Source organism: Tursiops truncatus, chromosome 11 (assembly GCF_011762595.2).
Source record: "Tursiops truncatus isolate mTurTru1 chromosome 11, mTurTru1.mat.Y, whole genome shotgun sequence".
Lineage (NCBI taxonomy): Eukaryota > Metazoa > Chordata > Mammalia > Artiodactyla > Delphinidae > Tursiops > Tursiops truncatus.
In genome coordinates this window covers 85,830,029-85,849,937 of record NC_047044.1, presented here as the reverse complement: position 1 = coordinate 85,849,937, position 19,909 = coordinate 85,830,029, and the positions used below count along the sequence as shown (strand labels likewise).

Genomic DNA, 19,909 nt, shown 5'->3' with positions numbered 1-19,909 from the left:
CCCCGTTGTGATTCTAAAAGAACTTCTCATTTTGAGATGCCTTATACCCTGTTGGGCCTGTCAGAGTGAATCACCTATTGATTCCATTGAAAAAAAAAATTGGGGAACCAGATCACATAATATAAACAGTCTATGATATTCCAAAGTTTTTAATCCTAGTTAAAAGAATGGCTTTTGACCTAGTCTCTCAGATACCCTCGTAGAGAAAAGAAAAATACATGAGCAATATTCATTCTTTTCTCCACTGATTAGACAAATATTTAGACCACACTTGGTGAAGAATACTCCATGGTGAATAAAACAGATAAAGTACCTGTTCTCATACAGTTTAGAGTATAACAGGAAAGACTTATGTAAGGCAAATAAGCTTAAAAATAAACACATAATTACAAACTGTCGTTAGTACTACTAAGAAAAAAAGAGTGCTATTAAAGGGAATAAAAAGGAAAAACAAATTTAGGATTGAGGTGAGGAGCTGTGAGGAAGAGGACTCAGAAAATACTTCTCAAAAACCGTGACACAATCTAAAGGTCTAGAGGGTATGTTAAAGTTAGCAAGTGAAGAACTTTACAGGGAGAGGGGCTATATGCCAATGCTTCAAGGCAGGAAAGAACTGATGTGTTTGAGGAGTGAACAGAAGCCAGTTGGTTGGAACATACTGAGTGAGACAGATGGCACAAGGTAAGACTGCAGGGTTAGGAAGGGAGTAGGTAATACAAGGCCTGTTGGTGAAGTTAATCATTCAATCACCTAAAAGTGAAAGCATGTAAAGACTTGCATGTAGGTATTAAAATATATATGTGTAAATATGGTGATCTGGGTTAACCTCTAGTTATACTTTTAAGACATAAGTAGTTAGCAACAGGTTCACGGTCAGCCAACAGCATGACTTAGAAGGGAAAGAAAACAAATATATTAATGTTTTTTAAAATGAGTATAAAGCTATAAACTGAGACTACAGTTGTTTAAATTCCACAATGACCCTTAAATCTTGTCAAATTATTTATACTAATTTATTCCACAGATAAAGCTCTACCTTACCATAAAATACTGTCTACTCAAAAGGAGAAGCTTTCCATATTTGCCAAATTACAGATTCATTAAATTACAGGAAGTTGTCTCAAAACTCCAAATTAGCTTGCATCTCAACAAGTCTTGGCTTCTTAATTTAAAATTTTTCATGAGGAGAACGAGAATTTTAGAGAAAACTGTTACAACATTGATGATAATTTTATCTTAATAAGAAAGTGATAAGATCAACATTACCATTTATCAAAAACATTTATTGATTTCTCACATCAACATTTATTGATTTCTCACATCAACATTATTGATTTCTCTTCGATTTTATTGAAAGAGAACTTTTGTGAGGCAGACTGTGGAATAAAAATATAAACTTCAGTCTATTAATGATTCCCCAATGCTTACATCATAAGGCTATTATTAAAACTAGACTAAGCAGGAGTGTTGATATTTACACATTCAGTATATATGTTAGGCACGGTTCTAGGGGCCACGGATGGAACTGTGAACAAAAGTGATAAGGGCTCTCCTTTCACTAGCTTTCATTGGGGTGAGGGATGGGAGAGTGGATGGGTGTAGGAGAAGAAACAATAAATAAATAAGCATGTAAATACACAAAAAAAAGAAGTGTTAAGCATTAGGAAGAAAAAATCAGAGTAAAAATATAGGAAAGGTAATAAAATTTTAATGCTTGGAAATACAGATGACAGGAATAAGGAAGGAATTCTTGTACTATTCTTGCAACTTTTCTGCAAGAATAATTAATTTCAAAAACTTTTTTCGAAATAATTTCAAAAGCATTTTTTTACAACACTGTTTTAAAGAAATGGTAGTTTCAGACTGTTCCCTCCCAAGAATTTGAAAGCTCAACCAACTCTGTGAATCTTTAAAAATTGGACAGGAGTTATAGAAGATGACTCATCATAAGAGCCCCTTTCCTCTTAGTAAAAGCCACCCTCTCTGCAAGAATAGTTAAGTTTTGAAGAAATCCACATATTATAGAATAATTGAGGCTAAAGCTATGATCTGGATGTGCATGATAAACAACCTACTTCACTTCTACAAAGTGTGGTTAGTCTACCAAGTGCATTTCTGGGGATTTTATTCAATCACCTGTCTGAGCCATTGAAAGAGATGGATCACCAAACTAGACCACGACATTCCATGAGCATCTGAACCTCCAGCCTCACTAGGTCAACGGCCTGCATCTCCAGTAAAATGCAATTAGCTAATCACCATGCATCCAAAAAAATTAAACATTAAGAAGCCTAACAGCCAAGTCTACAGTACATTGCTCAGGCCCTTGGCAGAGCCCTCCATCACTAAATTCTGGTGAGGAAGGAGGCGCACTGCATCTTCACTAACTAGGGTTTTAATTACCCTCTGTCTCTGTAAATCGCAATGGCAGGGTCTGCTTTAGGATCCCCATTCCACTGTCACCACAGCCTGACTTGATGTTCCCCCAGTGTGGGAAAGGGGAGACCATAGATGAGAATAACCTGATGAGGAAAAAAGAAAGGAAAAAAGAAAAGCAAAGAAAGAAGAGGGGGTGGAGAAGCAGTACTAATTCAGATACCTTCCATTGAAAGTCATTTGATGAGACCTGAATAAAGATTGAGGGTACAAATCATGCAGATATGAACAGGTGAAGAGCAATCCAGGGAAGGTAGCAGTGGAGGTAAAAGTCCTGAGGTGGAACATACTTGACATGTACAAGACCAGGAGGACTGTACGAAGAAGAAAGAGGTAAGAAATACAATGAGAGAGCAGGCATGGTGCAGAGAGCACAGACCCTATGGATCACAGTAAAGACTTTGGAGTTTACTCTCATTGTATTAAGAAGCCCCAGAGAGATCTGAGCAGTAGAATTATACAACTATCTTATCCAGTTAGAAGATCACTGCCTGTTGGGTGGAAAATATGTCTTTGGGAGGCAAGAACAGAATCAGAGGAAACAGAAGGCTATGATAGGAGGTGCTTTTTGTGGAGAATCCATCCTGAGAAATGTTGATCAAAATACAGAGCTGATCACTGTCAGATTGAGGTAGGACTCATGCTGCAGTGACCAATACTTTACATGATAAAAATGTGTGTGTGTGTGTGTGTGTGTGTGTGTGTGTGTGTGTGTGTGTTGAGAGTGTGCATGTAAGTATGAGCATGAGGGTCTGTAAGTGTGCATCCATGTGAATGTAGGAGTGTGTGTGATTGTCACTCTATATGTGTGTATGTGTGTTGTGTGTCATTATATCACATAAGTATCATTTCCACTGAGTTGTCTAAGATTTCAAGTTCCCTTTCAGGAAGATATTATCACTATCCCCAAGTCCGCTCAATTCTCCTACACACTAGCCCTCTCCCTGGGTAAAAATACAAGTTGATAGCAAACATCTCAATTTTGCCTCTATTGCATCCAGCTTGTAAGCCAAATACACCCTTTAAAAAATCAACTGCAATGAAAAGTGACACTTCAGGCACTTGTCACAGAAAATTCAACCAGGAACAAACTGCATTCTCTCTCTTCCCAAAAGCCCTTTTAAGAAATCTGATTATTTGAGAGAGACAGCTAACTGGACTAGTTAGCTGATTCCCTCATGACAATTTCCTCAGGGAAGAACTCACCTCTTTGAATAACATGACCTCATCTACTTACTGGCATGGCTTCACTGCCCTCAAGCATAGTGTTTTGTGTCCTCAGCTCGGCTAGTGGAAGTGTCCCTGCCTTTTGCAAAAGCAGAGGAAAAACCCTTTCCATTCATTTTCTTTCTTAATACATAACTCTGCTGTGTTTAATTTTTATTATGCTATGTTTAATTTTTTATCCTGTTTACTTTTATAAGCTTTCTTGAATACTTTTGAGAATCTCACTCAAGGGTAGCTCTCCTACAAGGCTTAAAGGGCAATTTTGTGTAAAGAAAATTGAGGTTTAGAGGGCTAGCTTATTACATTGTATCCTCACAACACACAAGATAAGACTACTTAGCAGAGAAGGAAACTGAGGCTAAGAGAGGTTGAATGACTTATCTAAGGCATTTAGTTACTATAAACATGATTTATCTCTTTATATCAATAACAAAGACTAGCATAGAGTCTCCTAGGAGGCACATGGCAAATGTTTGTTGAATGACTAAATTTACTTATCTCTGAACACATACAGTCATTCAAGAAAAAAAATAAACCTTTGTATCAGTTAATTCAATATTTCGGTAAAAACAGAACTTCTGAGCCTCAGTCACCCTCCCCCATCTTGCCACTATAGTCAGATAATTTATTTTGCTTGATATGTATTAGGTTATTACAGAGTTGGTTATATCATCAGCTCATTGAACATAGAAATATGGAATTGTGGAAATAACTTTCTAAATGCAAAAGTGAGTTAAATTGCGAGAGGATACAAGTGTATTTGCTACCTTTAAAATGACATTTAAATACACTAGACAGTAGAATACAGATATCTTTTTAGACCTTCCTGGTTATATTATGTAGTTTATGAATCATATTAGTCAACTTTTCTGTTAAGAGCAATGATAGAAATGAAGTAGTAAAAAGAGTTCTGCTCAGACCAAGACCTACATAAAAGTATTTGCTCTCTCATATGGCAGGTGTCAACTGAATAGATCACATGAAATCACTGTCTTCATAGATATCATAAAGTCTATTCCAACCACTATCTCAGGATTTTCTAAGGATCAAATGTGGAAATGTTTGTAAAACTGTCTTGAAATTGTAACACATTGAATAAGTAAAGAAATAAGAACTGTTAATATCATTCAGATGTTTGCTTTCTAAAACAACTGAAAATATAACTTTAAATAATATCTGCTCTTCACTTGAGGATTTTCATTAGATCATGAAGAACAACACTGAGAAATGCTTTAATATTTAGCTCAATCTGGTATTTTAGAGATGCTTAATGTTGCTTTGCCTTTATCTTATTTCAGAAATGTTGAACCTGAACTGAAATCACTTGCCATGGGTTTCCATTCACTAACTATTCGAACACTAGGTATGATAAATATGTAGATGATAAATTCCAGGTATAAATTTTCATGTCAAAGCTCAAAGACTGAATGTAACTGATTTCCAATTATCAGAAAGTTTCTTTAAAAAGGTATAAGTAAAATATCATTTTAATGTTTGTGGTAAATGAAAAATAATGAGATAAAGGAGAACTAAATGACCTAAAAGAGAATTTCATTGTCAGTTCTATTTAGAATCAATCTGTAAGAAAAAGGCATCATCATAGTTGTATTATATCCTTTCTAAAACAAAGATCAGTGGTCTCCAAGAATTTAATTTAAGACTTAGGAATATTTCTTCCCATATGCAGAGTGCAGGACCTTCCTTCTATGCTGAGGGGCGTAATGCCCAAAACAGCTCAGGAGACCTGGGAGATTGTGCAAAACAACAGATGAGGACTTTCACAGTCCCTCAGACTAGTTCTCTAAGGCTGGGGCAGATAACCTTTAATAGAAATTTAAAATGCAGAAGGGAATGGGTGTTACTGAACTCAGGTCTGGCTGTTCCCTGTTCAAAAGCCAATATTTGAGAGGCAAGTGTTGGTAGAAAGGAAAGTTGCTTTAATCAGAAAAGCCAGCAATCTAGGGAGAAGGCAGACTCATCCCAAAACCATCTCTGAAGATTCTGCTCAGCCATGATAGTTTTTAAAGGGAAAAAGGGGAAATAATCTCAGTTAATTATTAAGGTAGGAGGTCAGATTCCTCATCATTTTTTCACTTCATGCAGACTTGCTGACTACTCCTGATCTTCCTTTGGATGCTATCTTGCCCATGTGGTCTGCTTGCAAGTTTGCTAAGGGGGCACTGGGGATAGAGAGTCAATCATTTTTAATTACTTAATTCTTCATTCCTACTTCTTTTAATCTAGGAAAAGAATCAACAGGTTAGGCAACGCATGGTGTGCATTAAGTAGAGCACAAGTCAGGAGTTAGGTTAAATGTTACCTAGTGATCTGATTTTTATAATTAAGGTTTAAGGGGAACAGAAATAGACAAACAGAAAAGGAGCAAAAGAGCTGCTTGTCAGACATCATTCCATTCTATGGGATTAGGGATGAAAGTCCATCTTCTATAATTTCATGCCGACATAGGGCATTGTATTCTTAAAGTGGAAGATGTCGACATGGATCTATAGTATCTTTTTGCTGATAATTTTAGATGCCCACCTACATATACAGGCAGAGTAAACTACAATTATTTTGATGCCCACAAAATATAGATTATCATGAGCAATAATGTTAATCCCATTATCTGAAGCCAGTTCTTGGAATTGTGCTAGCCATAGATGGAGCAGCTTATGGCATGGCTACAGGCTGGTCATTAGGCGGTTAGCTTTTTCTCTTTGGTGGCAGTTATGGTATCTGCAACACAACTCAGGGATGTACATCAGACACTGGAAAGATTCTGTGACTCTGCTGTCCTAATCATTAACTGCCTGAGCTTGCTCTTTTGTGACTCAGGAAGGCCTGGGAGACTTCATCTTTTCTACAAACAAGAGGCAGGGGACATGGAGGGACCTTTGTACTTGCAGGGGCCCACAGGGTTCTGCTTGGTTTCATGGGAACTAAAATTCTAGAACTGAGCATCTTAGAATGGGGAGTGCTCTGAATGAAAGAAAGCTCAGGAAGTTGTGTTTTGTTGTTGCTGTCAAATAGTAATACTATAGAATCTAGAGGCTAAAGGCCTATTTCTAAATATTCAGATGAGGTGATTAGTACAAGATTTAGAAAATTATCCTTTTCCCTTTGTTGCCATTTGCCATTTATACCATACAGTTTCCTGTTAGTAGCTTAACAACTTCTAACCTAACCCCTGTGCTACTGCTTTTTAAGACCTGTTAACATTATATGCTTATTCCTGGGAAGTAGGAAAAGGACATGATTACTCTAGGAATTGGGGTAGGCAACTGATCATGGCCGGGAGGCAACCACCGATGGCTGAAAGAAAAGGAAATGGGAGGGCGTCAATCCTTGGGACTCTTGCAAGCAAAAGAAAGAAGCATAACTATGGCCAAGTTACAATGGAGCAGGTGTCCAACAAGTATATTTGGGAGAAAATCACAGATCCTCAAAGGTAAAAGGAGAAAATATAAAAGGTATGGGAGAGAAGGAGAAGATGGAGGTACTGTAGGATAAGGGCTGTGAGTGAGCTACAAAGTGCTAAGAGTTCTAAAGAGGATAGTTATTTCCAGCTGGCAGGAATAGTGCAAACTTTATGGAAGAGGATCATATAGTTGGAATCATACCGTAAGTAGTTTTTCAGACTGCCTTCTTTCAGTTAGCTATGTGCATTAAAGTTTCTACCTTGTCTTTTGTAGCTCTCTGTCCAATCCTGGCAGTTCCTCTAGATCCAATGGAGATGCCTCACTCCTAGAATCTAAGCTATAGAAGTTAGCAGATAGAAAGAGAATTGGGGGAGCTAGTATTCCTTCTGATATGCTGAAATGAGATTGAGAATAGAAGTTCCTCTAGAGACGTAAAATAGAAAAAAAGGAATTTTGCTATTCTGATTTTGAGCATCCTATTTTGATACGTCCAGTATATGGCCCAATGGAATCTAACTCTTCTAGGGGAGAAATACATACTGAGGACCAAATGTCCAGTCACAAACAACTGTCTGAATACAATGTAAATTGTGGAAGGTATATTAAACTGAAACAGGTATTTGGAAAACAAGTTATCTGAAGTTTTAAATTTTCAATAATATAAGACTAAGTTACCTGAAACATTTAATTCATTAAGTTTGATCAAACCAGTGCTATTTTTATATAAGAAAAATAAATTGCTGGCACATAGTTTTCATTTTTCAAAGGAATGGCTTAGATTTGTAGAAACCTGTGAATTCCTAATCCAGTTTCTCAGTAACAGTTTTCCTCAGATATATTCGTCTCAGACAGCAGTTCCTTGACATTCTAAGATTTCTCACTCTCAGAAAATTGAGACTGATTAAAAGTAAATGAAATTGGCAAAACTGTAAACTATGAATCACTACCATTTTTATGTAACAATATAAAATTTGAAAATTAGCATATCTGTAAAATCTGGTCAAGTTACTAATGCTTAGAATTAGGAGTCAATGTCAGAGTTTATTAAAATAGCAGTAAAAGCAGATGGGCACTTCTGCTCTAAGACAACATGTGTGTTCCTGAAAATCCTCAAATTCTGCAAAATCATAACTACAAATAAAAACTGGGTTAGGTACAGGCCACTGAAGAGACCTAGGCATCATTATGATCAGAACATCAACAGAAGCAAAATTCAGCACCACAGGCCCTTGGACAGCCCAGGCTGCTTCAGGAGGTATTAAAAATGAATACAATCGGGCTTCCCTGGTGGCGCAGTGGTTGAGAGTCTGCCTGCCGATGCAGGGGACATGGGTTCGTGCCCCGGTCCAGGAGGATCCTGTGTGCCGCAGGGCGGCTGGGCCCGTGAGCCATGGCCACTGAGCCTGCACGTCCAGAGCCTGTGCTCCGCAATGGGAGAGGCCACAACAGTGAGAGGCCTGTGTACCGCAAAAAAAAAAAAAAAAAGAAAGAACACAATCAATGGAGAGAAAATGCTTCATGACTCCAAGAAGGTGGGAGTGGAGCCCTGAGGCCAAAAAAAAAAAGCACAGCCTACCAGGAGCCTAGCACTCAGTGAAGCTGGGCCTGTGCTTCTCTGGGGAGGAAGTCCTAGTGTTGGCATTCAGTTTTTTTTTTTTTAAGATTTTTTTTTTTTAGATGTTGGGGGTAGGAGTTTATTAATTAATTAATTAATTTTTGCTGTGTTGGGTCTTCATTTCTGTGTGAGGGCTTTCTCTAGTTGTGGCAAGCGGGGGCCACTCTTCATCTCGGTGCATGGGCCTCTCACTATCGTGGCCTCTCTTGTTGTGGAGCACAGGCTCCAGACGCGCAGGCTCAGTAGTTGCGGCTTACGGGCCTACTTGCTCTGCAGCATGTGGGATCCTCCCAGACCAGGGCTCGAACCCGTGTCCCCTGCATTAGCAGGCAGATTCTCAACCACTGTGCCACCAGGGAAGCCCCCACCTTTTAATTTACTTAAAAATAGAGTTGAAAAATCTCTTGCCTTTGCAGCAATTGAGCTGAGAGATTTTCCCTTTCCCTGTGAAGTTATAACTCTACTCCTGCTATCCTAGCTGTCCTTCCTTGCCTAAGAAAAATTACATATGAACCAATATAACTTCTATGTTTTACTGACAACATTCTCCTTTTTACCAACCAGGCTTAATTGGCATTATAAGAAGAACAATGTACAGGCATATAATTTTCCTTCTTCCCTATATGTGTTGGCATGGTGAGGGTAGATAAAAGATGTCTATGCTATTGTATGTGATTTGAGCTTTGGAGATTCCTCATAATCTTGATTCTTGAGTAGAGTTAGGCCAAATCAATGGACAAGTGCTCCAAAATATTTTTTTTCAAAATTTTTAATTTCTACATAATCCAAATATATCAGTGTGGAATATCACTTTTTCCTTTGAAATATGTTCCTTGGGTTGACATCTTCTCATCTTACGTTGCAGGAGGAATTCCAGCTCCTATATATTTTGGGGCTCTGATTGATAGAGCTTGTATGAAGTGGTCTGTCAACAACTATGGGAAGCAAGGGTCTTGTCGGATATACAATTCCACATTATATGGGTAAGTTCTCATAAATATATATATATTTCATTAATTGATTTTTTCCTTTGACTATGTTAATTACTAAAGAATGAGATATTTTCAGTGTAATAATAATATTAGGAATTATAGCTACCATTTAATAAACTTTGTAAACAACTCAAAGTTATAGAATTAATTCCATTCAGTTAAACCTAATAATTGTTCAAAGTATCTTTTGCATAAAGCTTCTCAACATTTAGTTAATAATGTTATTAGTTAATAATGTTATGAGGCGACTGCTTCTCAACCTACCAGGTCAGTGGTCATCAATCTTTCCTGCTCATTATAATCACCTGAGGAGCTTTAAAAACTATTTATTTTTTTCCTTTTTTTTTTTTTTTTGGCTGTGCCATGCAGCTTGCAGGATCTTAGTTCCCCAACCAGGGATTGAACCCGCACCCTTAGCAGTAAAAACATGGAGTCCTAACCACTGGACCACCAGGGAATTCCCCCAAAATGCTAACTTCTATTTTGAAATACTTATTTCAATTTTGATTTAATTGGTCAGGGGGTGTGGCCTGGGGAATGGGAGTTTTAAAATCTCCTTAGGTGATTCTTATGTTCAATCAAAGCCGAGAATCCTTGGACTAGACCATGTGTACTAGGTAATTTTATGTGGCCTTGTGAAAAATTTTCAGTAGACCACAGGGCAGGGCTTCGTAGACAGCAAGCCTATAAGGTAAACACTGGCTCCTGGTTCAATATAAATGGATTCAATCTGATTATCTCACAGTCAGTTCATTTCCTTTATAATCTGTTCTCATTACACATGAACTAATCTGTCTCTGAGAAAGTTAAACATTCCAAATATACCTTATTTTACGGAAAGCACTTGGGCAGATCGTGAACCATCCTTAGTTTCTGTGGGTTAATCATCCTTTAAAAATAATCACAAACTTCTTATGCTCCAATCAAAAGAATCACTGAAATTGCTACTTCAATGTTTTTATGTAAGATTTCAAACATCATTTTTTAAAGGCCTTCTGCATACTGAAGAGCAACACTGTAAAGTGTTTTCCAAGTAAAAACTGACTTTTTTTCTCTTTTCACAGAAATACTTTCTTTGGCTTGACTACAGGCTTAAAACTCCCAGCTCTTGTTTTATATGTTGTATTAATTTCTGTTATGAAGAAAAAATATCAAGGAAAAGATATCAAGACATCAGAAAATGAAAGAAAATCCGTGAACGAAGCGAACTTAGAACCGTTAAGTAGTGATGCCGCAGTGGACCGTGAAACACATATTTAAGGGGAGAAAAAAATTCTTCTGCTGCTGTGTTTTCAACTAACATTGTATTAATTGAGTAGGATGTTATTTCTGAGCAGTTCCTGGTCCCTTCACTGACAATTTTCACATTCTATACTAATGATGGAACAATGAATCACCTATGAATTTATGACAATGAAACAAACTATAAATGGGAAAAAATGGGAGTACTCATTGTTAAGGTGTGGCTATGCATTTGTGGTTAAGATTAGAATATATGATCCATACAAAGTTAAAGTGAAAGGTATGGTTAATATGTAATAGAAGAAAATGTATTTGCTCAGGTAATTGTAACGCAATAAAACCGGTGACTAGAAGATAGGTAGAGGTGAAAAAGGAAGGGAGAAATTAATAGTCTAAGTAAGAAGAAAAGCTTAATACCTTTCTTTTTAAAACAAGAACCAAAACCAGTTTGGACAATGTTACTCAAGCCTAAAGTCTAGTATGATGGAGGGCTTATGCTATCGTGACATCTGTCATTCATGTGTTAAGTCATATATTTCCCAGACCTTATTAATTTCTAATTTGACTATCAGCACTTGATACATCTTCTTCCAACCTCTCATTAAAATACTGCTGAAGAAATAGAACTAATAGAAAATTTCCAAGCTGCAACTGTCAGACAACATATTACAGAATGTGTTAAGTTTCTTTCAAGCCCATGGATATGGATTAAGAAACGCTGACATTAACCTGAGAAAGCAAAGCCCATTTAAAGATGTGTCTTCATTTTGTTTGTCTGCTCTGGCAGAAATGGAGTCTGCACCAAATCATTTACCAACTCTCTCTCAATTGCATGGCTTTTTGTGTGTTTCTGTTTGGTGCACAGAGATCTTTCACACCCTCACAAGTAGGATAAGAAGTAGAGTGAATGAGAACAAATATTTGAATACAGCATTTGCTAGTGATGGCAGCTTTATTATAGTGAATGCTAGAAGTTGTAGTTTTTACTCTGAATAGCAAAAAAAAAAAAAAAGTGGGTCATCAGAATCAACTGTGAAACACTTTTTTAAAAGAAACCACAATCATACACCCACATGAGAGTCTGATTCAAAACATTTGTGATACAGCCAGGACATCTCCTTTAAAAAAAAATTCACATAGAGCCCTTGATAAAGAGACACAAAAAAACAAACCACATGACAGGAGAAGATGTTCCTGAGTATACCAAAGTCACACAACATGAATGCTTGCTACAATCTCAGAATTACACTGGAAGTTATATATATTAACCTATTCTCAAACAGTAAACCTGAGAAAAGATTCATTAATCACAAAAGCAGAAATTTGGAAAAATCACCCACAGCTGGTTACTGTGTGACAGGTCTGATGGGATCTTGTATCATTAAAAAAAAAAAGACAGAAAATTACAGAGCTGTGTTTTAAAACATTGCAAAGAAAATAAAGGCACTATCTTGAATATTTATTTCTTTACCAATTATCTAATGTCAAAAATCTGACAGGTAAAATGAAATATAACAGTAAACAAAAACAAAGAATTACACTATCTCATGGAGCGCTTTACAATGGTGTGTTAGTTTCTGTTTTATAACAAAGGGAATCAATTATACATATACATATGTCCCCATATCTCTTCCCTCTTGCATCTCCCTCCCTCCCACCCTCCGTATCCCACCCCTCTAGGTGGTCACAAAGCACTGAGCTGATCTCCCTGTGCTATGCGGCTGCTTCCCGCTGGCTATCATTTTACGTTTGGTAGTGTATATATGTCCATGCCAATCTCTCACTTTGTCCCAGCTTACCCTTCCCCCTCCCCATATCCTCAAGTCCATTCTTTAGTAGGTCTGTGTCTTTATTCCCATCTTGCCCCTACGTTCTTCAGGACCATTTTTTTTTTTTTAGATTCCAAATATATGTGTTAGCATACAGCATTTGTTTTCCTCTTTCTGACTTACTTCACTCTGTATGACAGACTCTAGGTCCATCCACCTCATTACAAATAATTCAATTTCGTTTCTTTTTATGGCTGACTAATATTCCATTGTATATATTTGGCACATCTTCTTTATCCATTCATCTGTTGATGGACACTTAGGTTGCTTCCATGTCCTGGCTATTGTAAATAGAGCTGCAATGAACATTGTGGTACATGACTCTTTTTGAATTATGGTTTTCTCAGGCTATATGCCCAGTAGTGGGATTGCTGGGTCGTATGGTAGTTCTATTTTTAGTTTTTTGAGGAACCTCCATACTGTTCTCCATAGTGGCTGTATCAATTTACATTCCCACTAACAGTGCAAGAGGGTTCCCTTTCCTCCACACCCTCTCCAGCATATATACGGGTCTTGTTTTTGTATCCATTCAGCCAGTCTATGTCTTTTGGTTGGAGCATTTAATCCATTTATATTTAAGGTAATTATCAATATGCATGTTCGTATTCCCAGTTTCTTAATTGTTTTGGCTTTGTTATTGCAGGTCTTTCCCTTCTCTTGTGTTTCCTGCCTAGAGAAGTTCCTCTAGCATTTGTTGTAAAGCTGGTTTGGTAGTGCTGAATTCTCTTATCCTTTTCTTCTCTGTAAAGGTTTCAATTTCTCCATCAAATCTGAATGAGATCCTTGCTGAGTAGAGTAATCTTGGTTGTAGGATTTTCTCCTTCATCACTTTAAATATGTCCTGCCAGTCCCTTCTGGCTTGCAGAGTGTCTGCTGAAAGATCAGCTGTTAACCTTATGGGGATTCCCTTGTGTGTTATTTGTTGTTTTTCCCTTGCTGCTTTTAATATTTTTTGATTGTATTTAATTTTTGGTGGTTTGATTAATATGTGTCTTGGCGTGTTTCTCCTTGGATTTATCCTGTATGAGACTCTCTGTGCTTCCTGGACTTGACCAACTATTTCCTTTCCCATACTAGGGAAGTTTTCAACTATAATCTCTTCAAATATTTTCTCATTCCCTTTCTTTTTCTCTTCTTATTCTGGAACCCCTATAATTCGAATATTGGTGCATTTAATGTCCCAGAGTTCTCTGAGACTGTCCTCAGTTCTTTTCATTCTTTCTTCTTTATTCTGCTCTGCAGTAGTTATTTTCACTACTTTATCTTCCAGGTCACTTATCCGTTCTTCTACCTCAGTTATTCTGCTATTGATCCCTTCTAGAGAATTTTAAATTTCATTTAGTGTGTTGTTCGTCATTGTTTGATTGCTCTTTAGTTCTTCTAGGTCCTTGTTAAATGTTTCTTGCATTTTGACTATTCTATTTCCAAGATTTTGGATCATCTTTACTATCATTATTCTGAATTCTTTTTCAGGCAGACTGCCTATTTCCTCTTCATTTGTTAGGTCTGGTGGGTCTTTACCTTGCTCCTTCATCTGCTGTGTGTTTTTCTGTCTTCTCATTTTGCTTAACGTACTGTGTTTGGGGTCTCCTTTTTGCAGGCTGCAGGTTCATAGTTCCCGTTGTTTTTTGTGCCTGTCCCCAGCGGCTAAGGTTTGTTCAGTGGGTTGTGTAGGGTTCCTGGTGGAGGGGAATAGTGCCTGTGTTCTGGTGGATGAGGCTGGATCTTGTCTCTCTGGTGGGCAGGTCCACGTCTGGTGGTGTGTTTTGGGGGTGTCTGTGAACTTATTATGATTTTAGGCAGCCTCTCTGCTAATGGGTGGGGTTGTGTTCCTGTCTTGCTAGTTGTTTGGCATAGGGTGTCCAGCACTGTAGCTTGCTGGTCGTTGAGTGAAGCTGGGTCTTGGCGTTGAGATGGAGATCTCTGGGAGATTTTCACCGTTTGATATTACATGGAGCTGGGAGGTCCCTTGTGGACCAGTGTCCTGAAGTTGGCTCTCCCACCTCAGAGGCACATCACTGACTCCTGGCTGCAGCACCAAGAGCCTTTCATCCACACAGCTCAGAATAAAAGGGAGAAAATATGAAAGAAAGAAAGAAGGAGAGAGAGAGAAAGAGAGAGAAAGAAAGGAAGGAAGGAAGGAAGAAAGAAGATAAAATAAAATAAAGTGAAATAAAATAAAGTTATTAAAATAAAAGATAATTATTAAGAAAAAAATTTTAAAAAGTAACAAAAACAAAAACGGATGGATAGAACCCTAGGACAAATGGTAAAAGCAAAGCTATACTGACAAAATCACACACAGAAGCATACACATACACACTCACAGAGGAAAAGGGAAAAAATATATATATCTTTGCTCCCAAAGCCCACCTCCTCGATTTTGGATGATTCGTTGTCTATTCATGTATTCCACAGAGGCAGGGTACATCAAGTTGATTGTGGAGCTTTAATCCGCTGCTTCTGCGGCTGCTGGGAGAGATTTCCCTTTCTCTTCTTTGTTCTCACAGCTCCCGGGGCTCAGCTTTGGATTTGGCCCCGCCTCTGCATGTAGGTCACCTGAGGGCGTCTGTTCTTCGCTCACACAGGACGGGGTTAAAGGGGCCGCTGACTCGGGGACTCTGGCTCACTCAGGCCGGTGGGAGGGAGGGGCACGGATGCGAGGCGAGCCTGAAGCGGCAGAGGCCGGCGTGACGTTGAAACAGCCTGAGGCGCGCCGTGCATTCTCCCACGTAAGTTGTCCCTGGATCCCGGGACCCTGGCAGTGGCGGGCTGCACAGGCTCCCCAGAAGGGGGATGTGTATAGTGACCTGTGCTCGCACACAGGCTTCTTGGTGGTGGCACCAGCAGCCCTAGCGTCTCATGCCCGTCTCTGGGGTCCGCGCTTTTAGCCGCGACTCGCGCCTGTCTCTGGAGCTCCTTTAAGCAGCGCTCTGAATCCCCTCTCCTCGCGCACCAGGAAACAAAGAGGGAAGAAAAAGTCTCTTGCCTCTTCGGCAGGTCCAGACTTTTCCCGGACTCCCTCCCGGCTAGCCGTGGCGCACTAATCCCCTGCAGGCTGTGTTCACGCCGCCAACCCCAGTCCTCTCCCGGCGCCGCGACCGAAGCCCGAGCCTCAGCTCCCAGCCCCGCCCGCCCCGGCGGGTGAGCAGACAAGCCTCTCGGGCTGGTGAGTGCCTGGCGGCACCGATCCTCTCTGCGGGAATCTCCCCGCTTTGCCCCCGCATCCCTGTTGCTGCGCTCTCCTCCGCGGCCCCGAAGCTTTCCCCCTCCGCCACCCGCAGTCTCTGCCCGCGAAGGGGCTTCCTAGTGTGTGGAAACATTTCGTCCTTCACAGCTCTCTCCCACTGGTGCAGGTCCCATCCCTATCCTTTTGTCTCTGTTTATTCTTTTTTCTTTTGCCGTACCCAGGTACGTGGGGGGTTTCTTACCTTATGGGAGGTCTAAGGTCTTCTGCCAGCGTTCAGTAGGTGTTCTGTAGGAGTTATTCCACGTGTAGATGTATTTCTTATGTATTTGTGGAGAGGAAGGTGAGCTCAGCATCTTACTTTTCCGCCATCTTGAAGCTCCTCCCCGTTTGTAGATTTTTTGATGATGGCCGTTCTGACCGGTATGAGGTGATATTTCACTGTAGTTTTGATTTGCATTTCTCTAATGATTAATGATGTTGAACATTCTTTCATGTGTTTGTTGGCAATCTGTATCTCTTCTTTGGAGAAAGGTCTATTTAGGTCTTCTGCCGATTTTTGATTTGGGTTGTTTGTTTCTTTGATATTGAGCTGCGTGAGCTGCTAGTAAATTTTGGAGATTAATCCTTTGTCACTTGCTTCATTTGCAAATATTTTCTCCCATTCTGAGGGTTGTCTTTCATCTTGTTTATGGTTTCCTTTGCTGTGCAAAAGCTTTTAAGTTTCATTAGGTCCCATTTGTTTATTTTTTTATTTCCATTTCTCTAGGAGGTGGGTCAAAAAGGATCTTGCTGTGATTTATGTCATAGAGTGTTCTGCCTATGTTTTCCTCTAAGAGTTTTAGAGTGTCTGGCCCTATATTTAGGTCTTTAATCCATTTTGAGTTTATTTTTGTGTATGGTGTTAGGGAGTGTTCTAATTTCATTCTTTTACATGTAGCTGTCCAGTTATCCCAGCACCACTTACTGAAGAGGCTTTTCTCCACTGTATATTCTTGCCTCCTTTATCAAAGATAAAGGTTTTTCTCCACTGTATATTCTTGCCTCCTTTATCAAAGATAAGGTGACCATATGTGTGTGGGCTTATCTCTGGGCTTTCTATCCTGTTCCATTGATCTATATTTCTGTTTTTGTGCCAATACCATAGTGTCTTGATTACTGTCGCTTTGTAGTATAGTCAGAAGTGAGGGAGCCTGATTCCTCCAGCTCCCTTGTTCTTTCTCACAATTGCTTTGGCTATTTGGGGCCTTTTGTGTTTCCATACAAATTTTGAAATTTTTTGTTCTAGTTCTGTGAAAAATGCCAGTGGTGGTTTGATAGGGATTGCATTGAATCTGGAGATTGCTTTGGGTAGTATAGTCATTTTCACAATGTTGATTCTTCCAATCCAAGAACATGGTATATCTCTCCATCTATTTGTATCATCTTTAATTTCTTTCCCCAGTGTCTTATAATTTTCTGCATACAGGTCTTTTGACTCCTTAGGTAGGTTTATTCCTAGATATTTTATTCTTTTTGTTGCAGTGGTAAATGGGAGTGTTTCCTTAATTTCACTTTCAGATTTTTCATCATTAGTGTATGGAAATGCAAGAGATTTCTGTGCATTAATTTTGTATCCTACTACTGTACCACATTCATTGATTAGCTCTAGTAGTTTTCTGGTAGCATGTTTAAGATTCTCTACGTATAGTATCATGTCATCTGCAGACAGTGACAGCTTTACTTCTCCTTTTCTGATTTGGATTCCTTTTATTTCTTTCTCTTCTCTGATTGCTGTGGCTAAAACTTCCAAATCTATGTTGAATAATAGCGGTGAGAATGGCAACCTTGTCTTGTTCTTGATCTTAGTGGAAATGGTTTCAGTTTTTCACCATTGAGGACGATGTTGGCTGTGGGTTTGTCATATATGGCCTTTATTATGTTGAGGAAAGTTCCCTCTATGCCTACTTTCTGCAGGGTTTTTATCATAAATGGGTGTTGAATTTTGTTGAAAGCTTTCTCTGCATCGATTGAGATGATCATATGGTTTTTCTCCTTCAGTTTGTTAATATGGTGTATCACATTGATTGATTTGCATATATTGAAGAATCTTTGCATTCCTGGGATAAACCCCACTTGATCATGGTATGTGATCCTTTTAATGTACTGCTGGGTTCTGTTTGCTAGTATTTTGTTGAGGATTTTTGCATCTGTGTTCATCAGTGATATTGGCCTGTAGTTTTCTTTCTTTGGGACATCTTTGTCTGGTTTTGGTATCAGGGTGATGGTGGCCTCGTAGAATGAGTTTGGGAGTGTTCCTCCCTCTGCTATGTTTTGGAAGAATTTGAGAAGGATAGGTGTTAACTCTTCTCTAAATGTTTGATAGAATTCGCCTGTGAAGCCATCTGGTCCTGGGCTTTTGTTTGTTGTAAGAATTTTAATCACAGTTTCAATTTCAGTGCTTGTGATTGGTCTGTTCATATTTCCAATTCTTCCTGGTTCAGTCTCGGAAGGTTGTGCATTTCTAAGCATTTGTCCATTTCTTCCAGGTTGTCTATTTTATTGGCATATAGTTGCTTGTAGTAATCTCTCATGATCCTTTGTATTTCTGCAGTGTCAGTTGTTATTTCTCCTTTTTCATTTCTAATTCTATTGATTTGAGTCTTCTCCCTTTTTTTTTCTTGATGAACTTACACTTTAAAGGGGAAGAAGAACATTAACAAGATTAAAGTATAAAATGTGATAATGTTCTATAAATTAAAAGAATAAATTTATATGTGATATGTGCAGTGAAGGAAAGGAACATTAACACATATACAGTAGATTATTTGATCTACTTCAGAACCCAGGAATCCAAAATAAATATTAATATTTAATTCAATGGCATTTATTAAACATGAATACAGATCCTAGGGGAAAAAATTCAACAGAGATAAGAATATGATAAGTAAAATTTTCAAGGAAGCAAAATAATGCAAGATGTAGTTAAAATATGCATTGGATAAAATTGAAAGAAGACAATGGCCAAAACCCCAAATCCATGATAAAGAAGATACATTTGAAAAATCTGTGAAAATGTGGAAGAAAAAGGTAAAGAAACAATTTGTAAAAGAAAGGTAGGTGACTTAGAGGACAAACTAAAGCACCAACCTAAGAAATCTATTTTTGAGGAAGAAATCAGAGTTGGAAAAGAAGCATTAATCAGAGATGTAGTGGAAGAATGCCTTCCTGCTCTGAAGAAAGACTTGAGTATCCAGACTGAGGTCTCCTTATTTACACCATGTCTTCACACTCCCTTCCATTTTCATGCAATTGAGTCTTTGATCATGATATTTCTCTCTCCTGAAATACTCTTTTTTACCATGTAACTGCTTCTCAGAATTCAGATCTAAGCTTAATCACCATTCCTTCAATGTCTCAGACTTCTTAATTGGTGAGAAATTTTCCAGTGTATTTGTAGTAATGCAGCTCTTATCAAAATGGTAATTTTACATTTATTATGATTATTTAATAACCGTCTGTCTCCCCCCCAGTCATAAGCTCTAGGAAAGTAGGACGTGAACTCATTTTACCTACTTATTTTATTCCCAGGATCTAGCTTGGTGCCAGACAAATAGGTGCTTTATCAATTATTTTTGAAAGAATGAATGAGTGAATGAACTCCAAAAATGCCAGTCACATGAATGTTATAAATAAGAACTAAAAACCATGTGCAAAAATAAAAATAGCTGTATTAAGTCATTGGATAGGGAGTGATGATTTCTGATGTTTTGAAGATTTTCTTTAATATCTTTCAACAAAAAAAATTTTTTTTAAATGTCAAAAAAGTGGTTTTTGACTGCCATCTACATGCTAAGCATGAGATAAAAATATTTATGAAATAGAATCTTGGCCCTTTGGGAGCCCACAAATGAGGTGGAGAATAGGCATATAAATGTAGGATAATATACACTGTAATCAATACTATAATAGAATCAAAAAGT

General features: G+C 38.3%; 1 protein-coding gene across 1 annotated transcript in view; it reads left to right on the top strand.

Moving 5' to 3' along the window:
* The window catches only part of LOC101328976 (solute carrier organic anion transporter family member 1B3), a 53,305-nt gene extending 42,188 nt beyond the window's left edge, over window positions 1–11,117 (top strand). Inside the window, exons 12-14 of the mRNA XM_004323432.3 lie at window positions 4,962–5,026; window positions 9,563–9,680; window positions 10,754–11,117. Of these exons, the coding sequence (XP_004323480.1) occupies window positions 4,962–5,026; window positions 9,563–9,680; window positions 10,754–10,949 (379 nt within the window). The 3' untranslated portion in view covers window positions 10,950–11,117. The remainder of the gene's footprint in view (window positions 1–4,961; window positions 5,027–9,562; window positions 9,681–10,753) is intronic.
* Window positions 11,118–19,909: the final 8,792 nt, after the last annotated feature.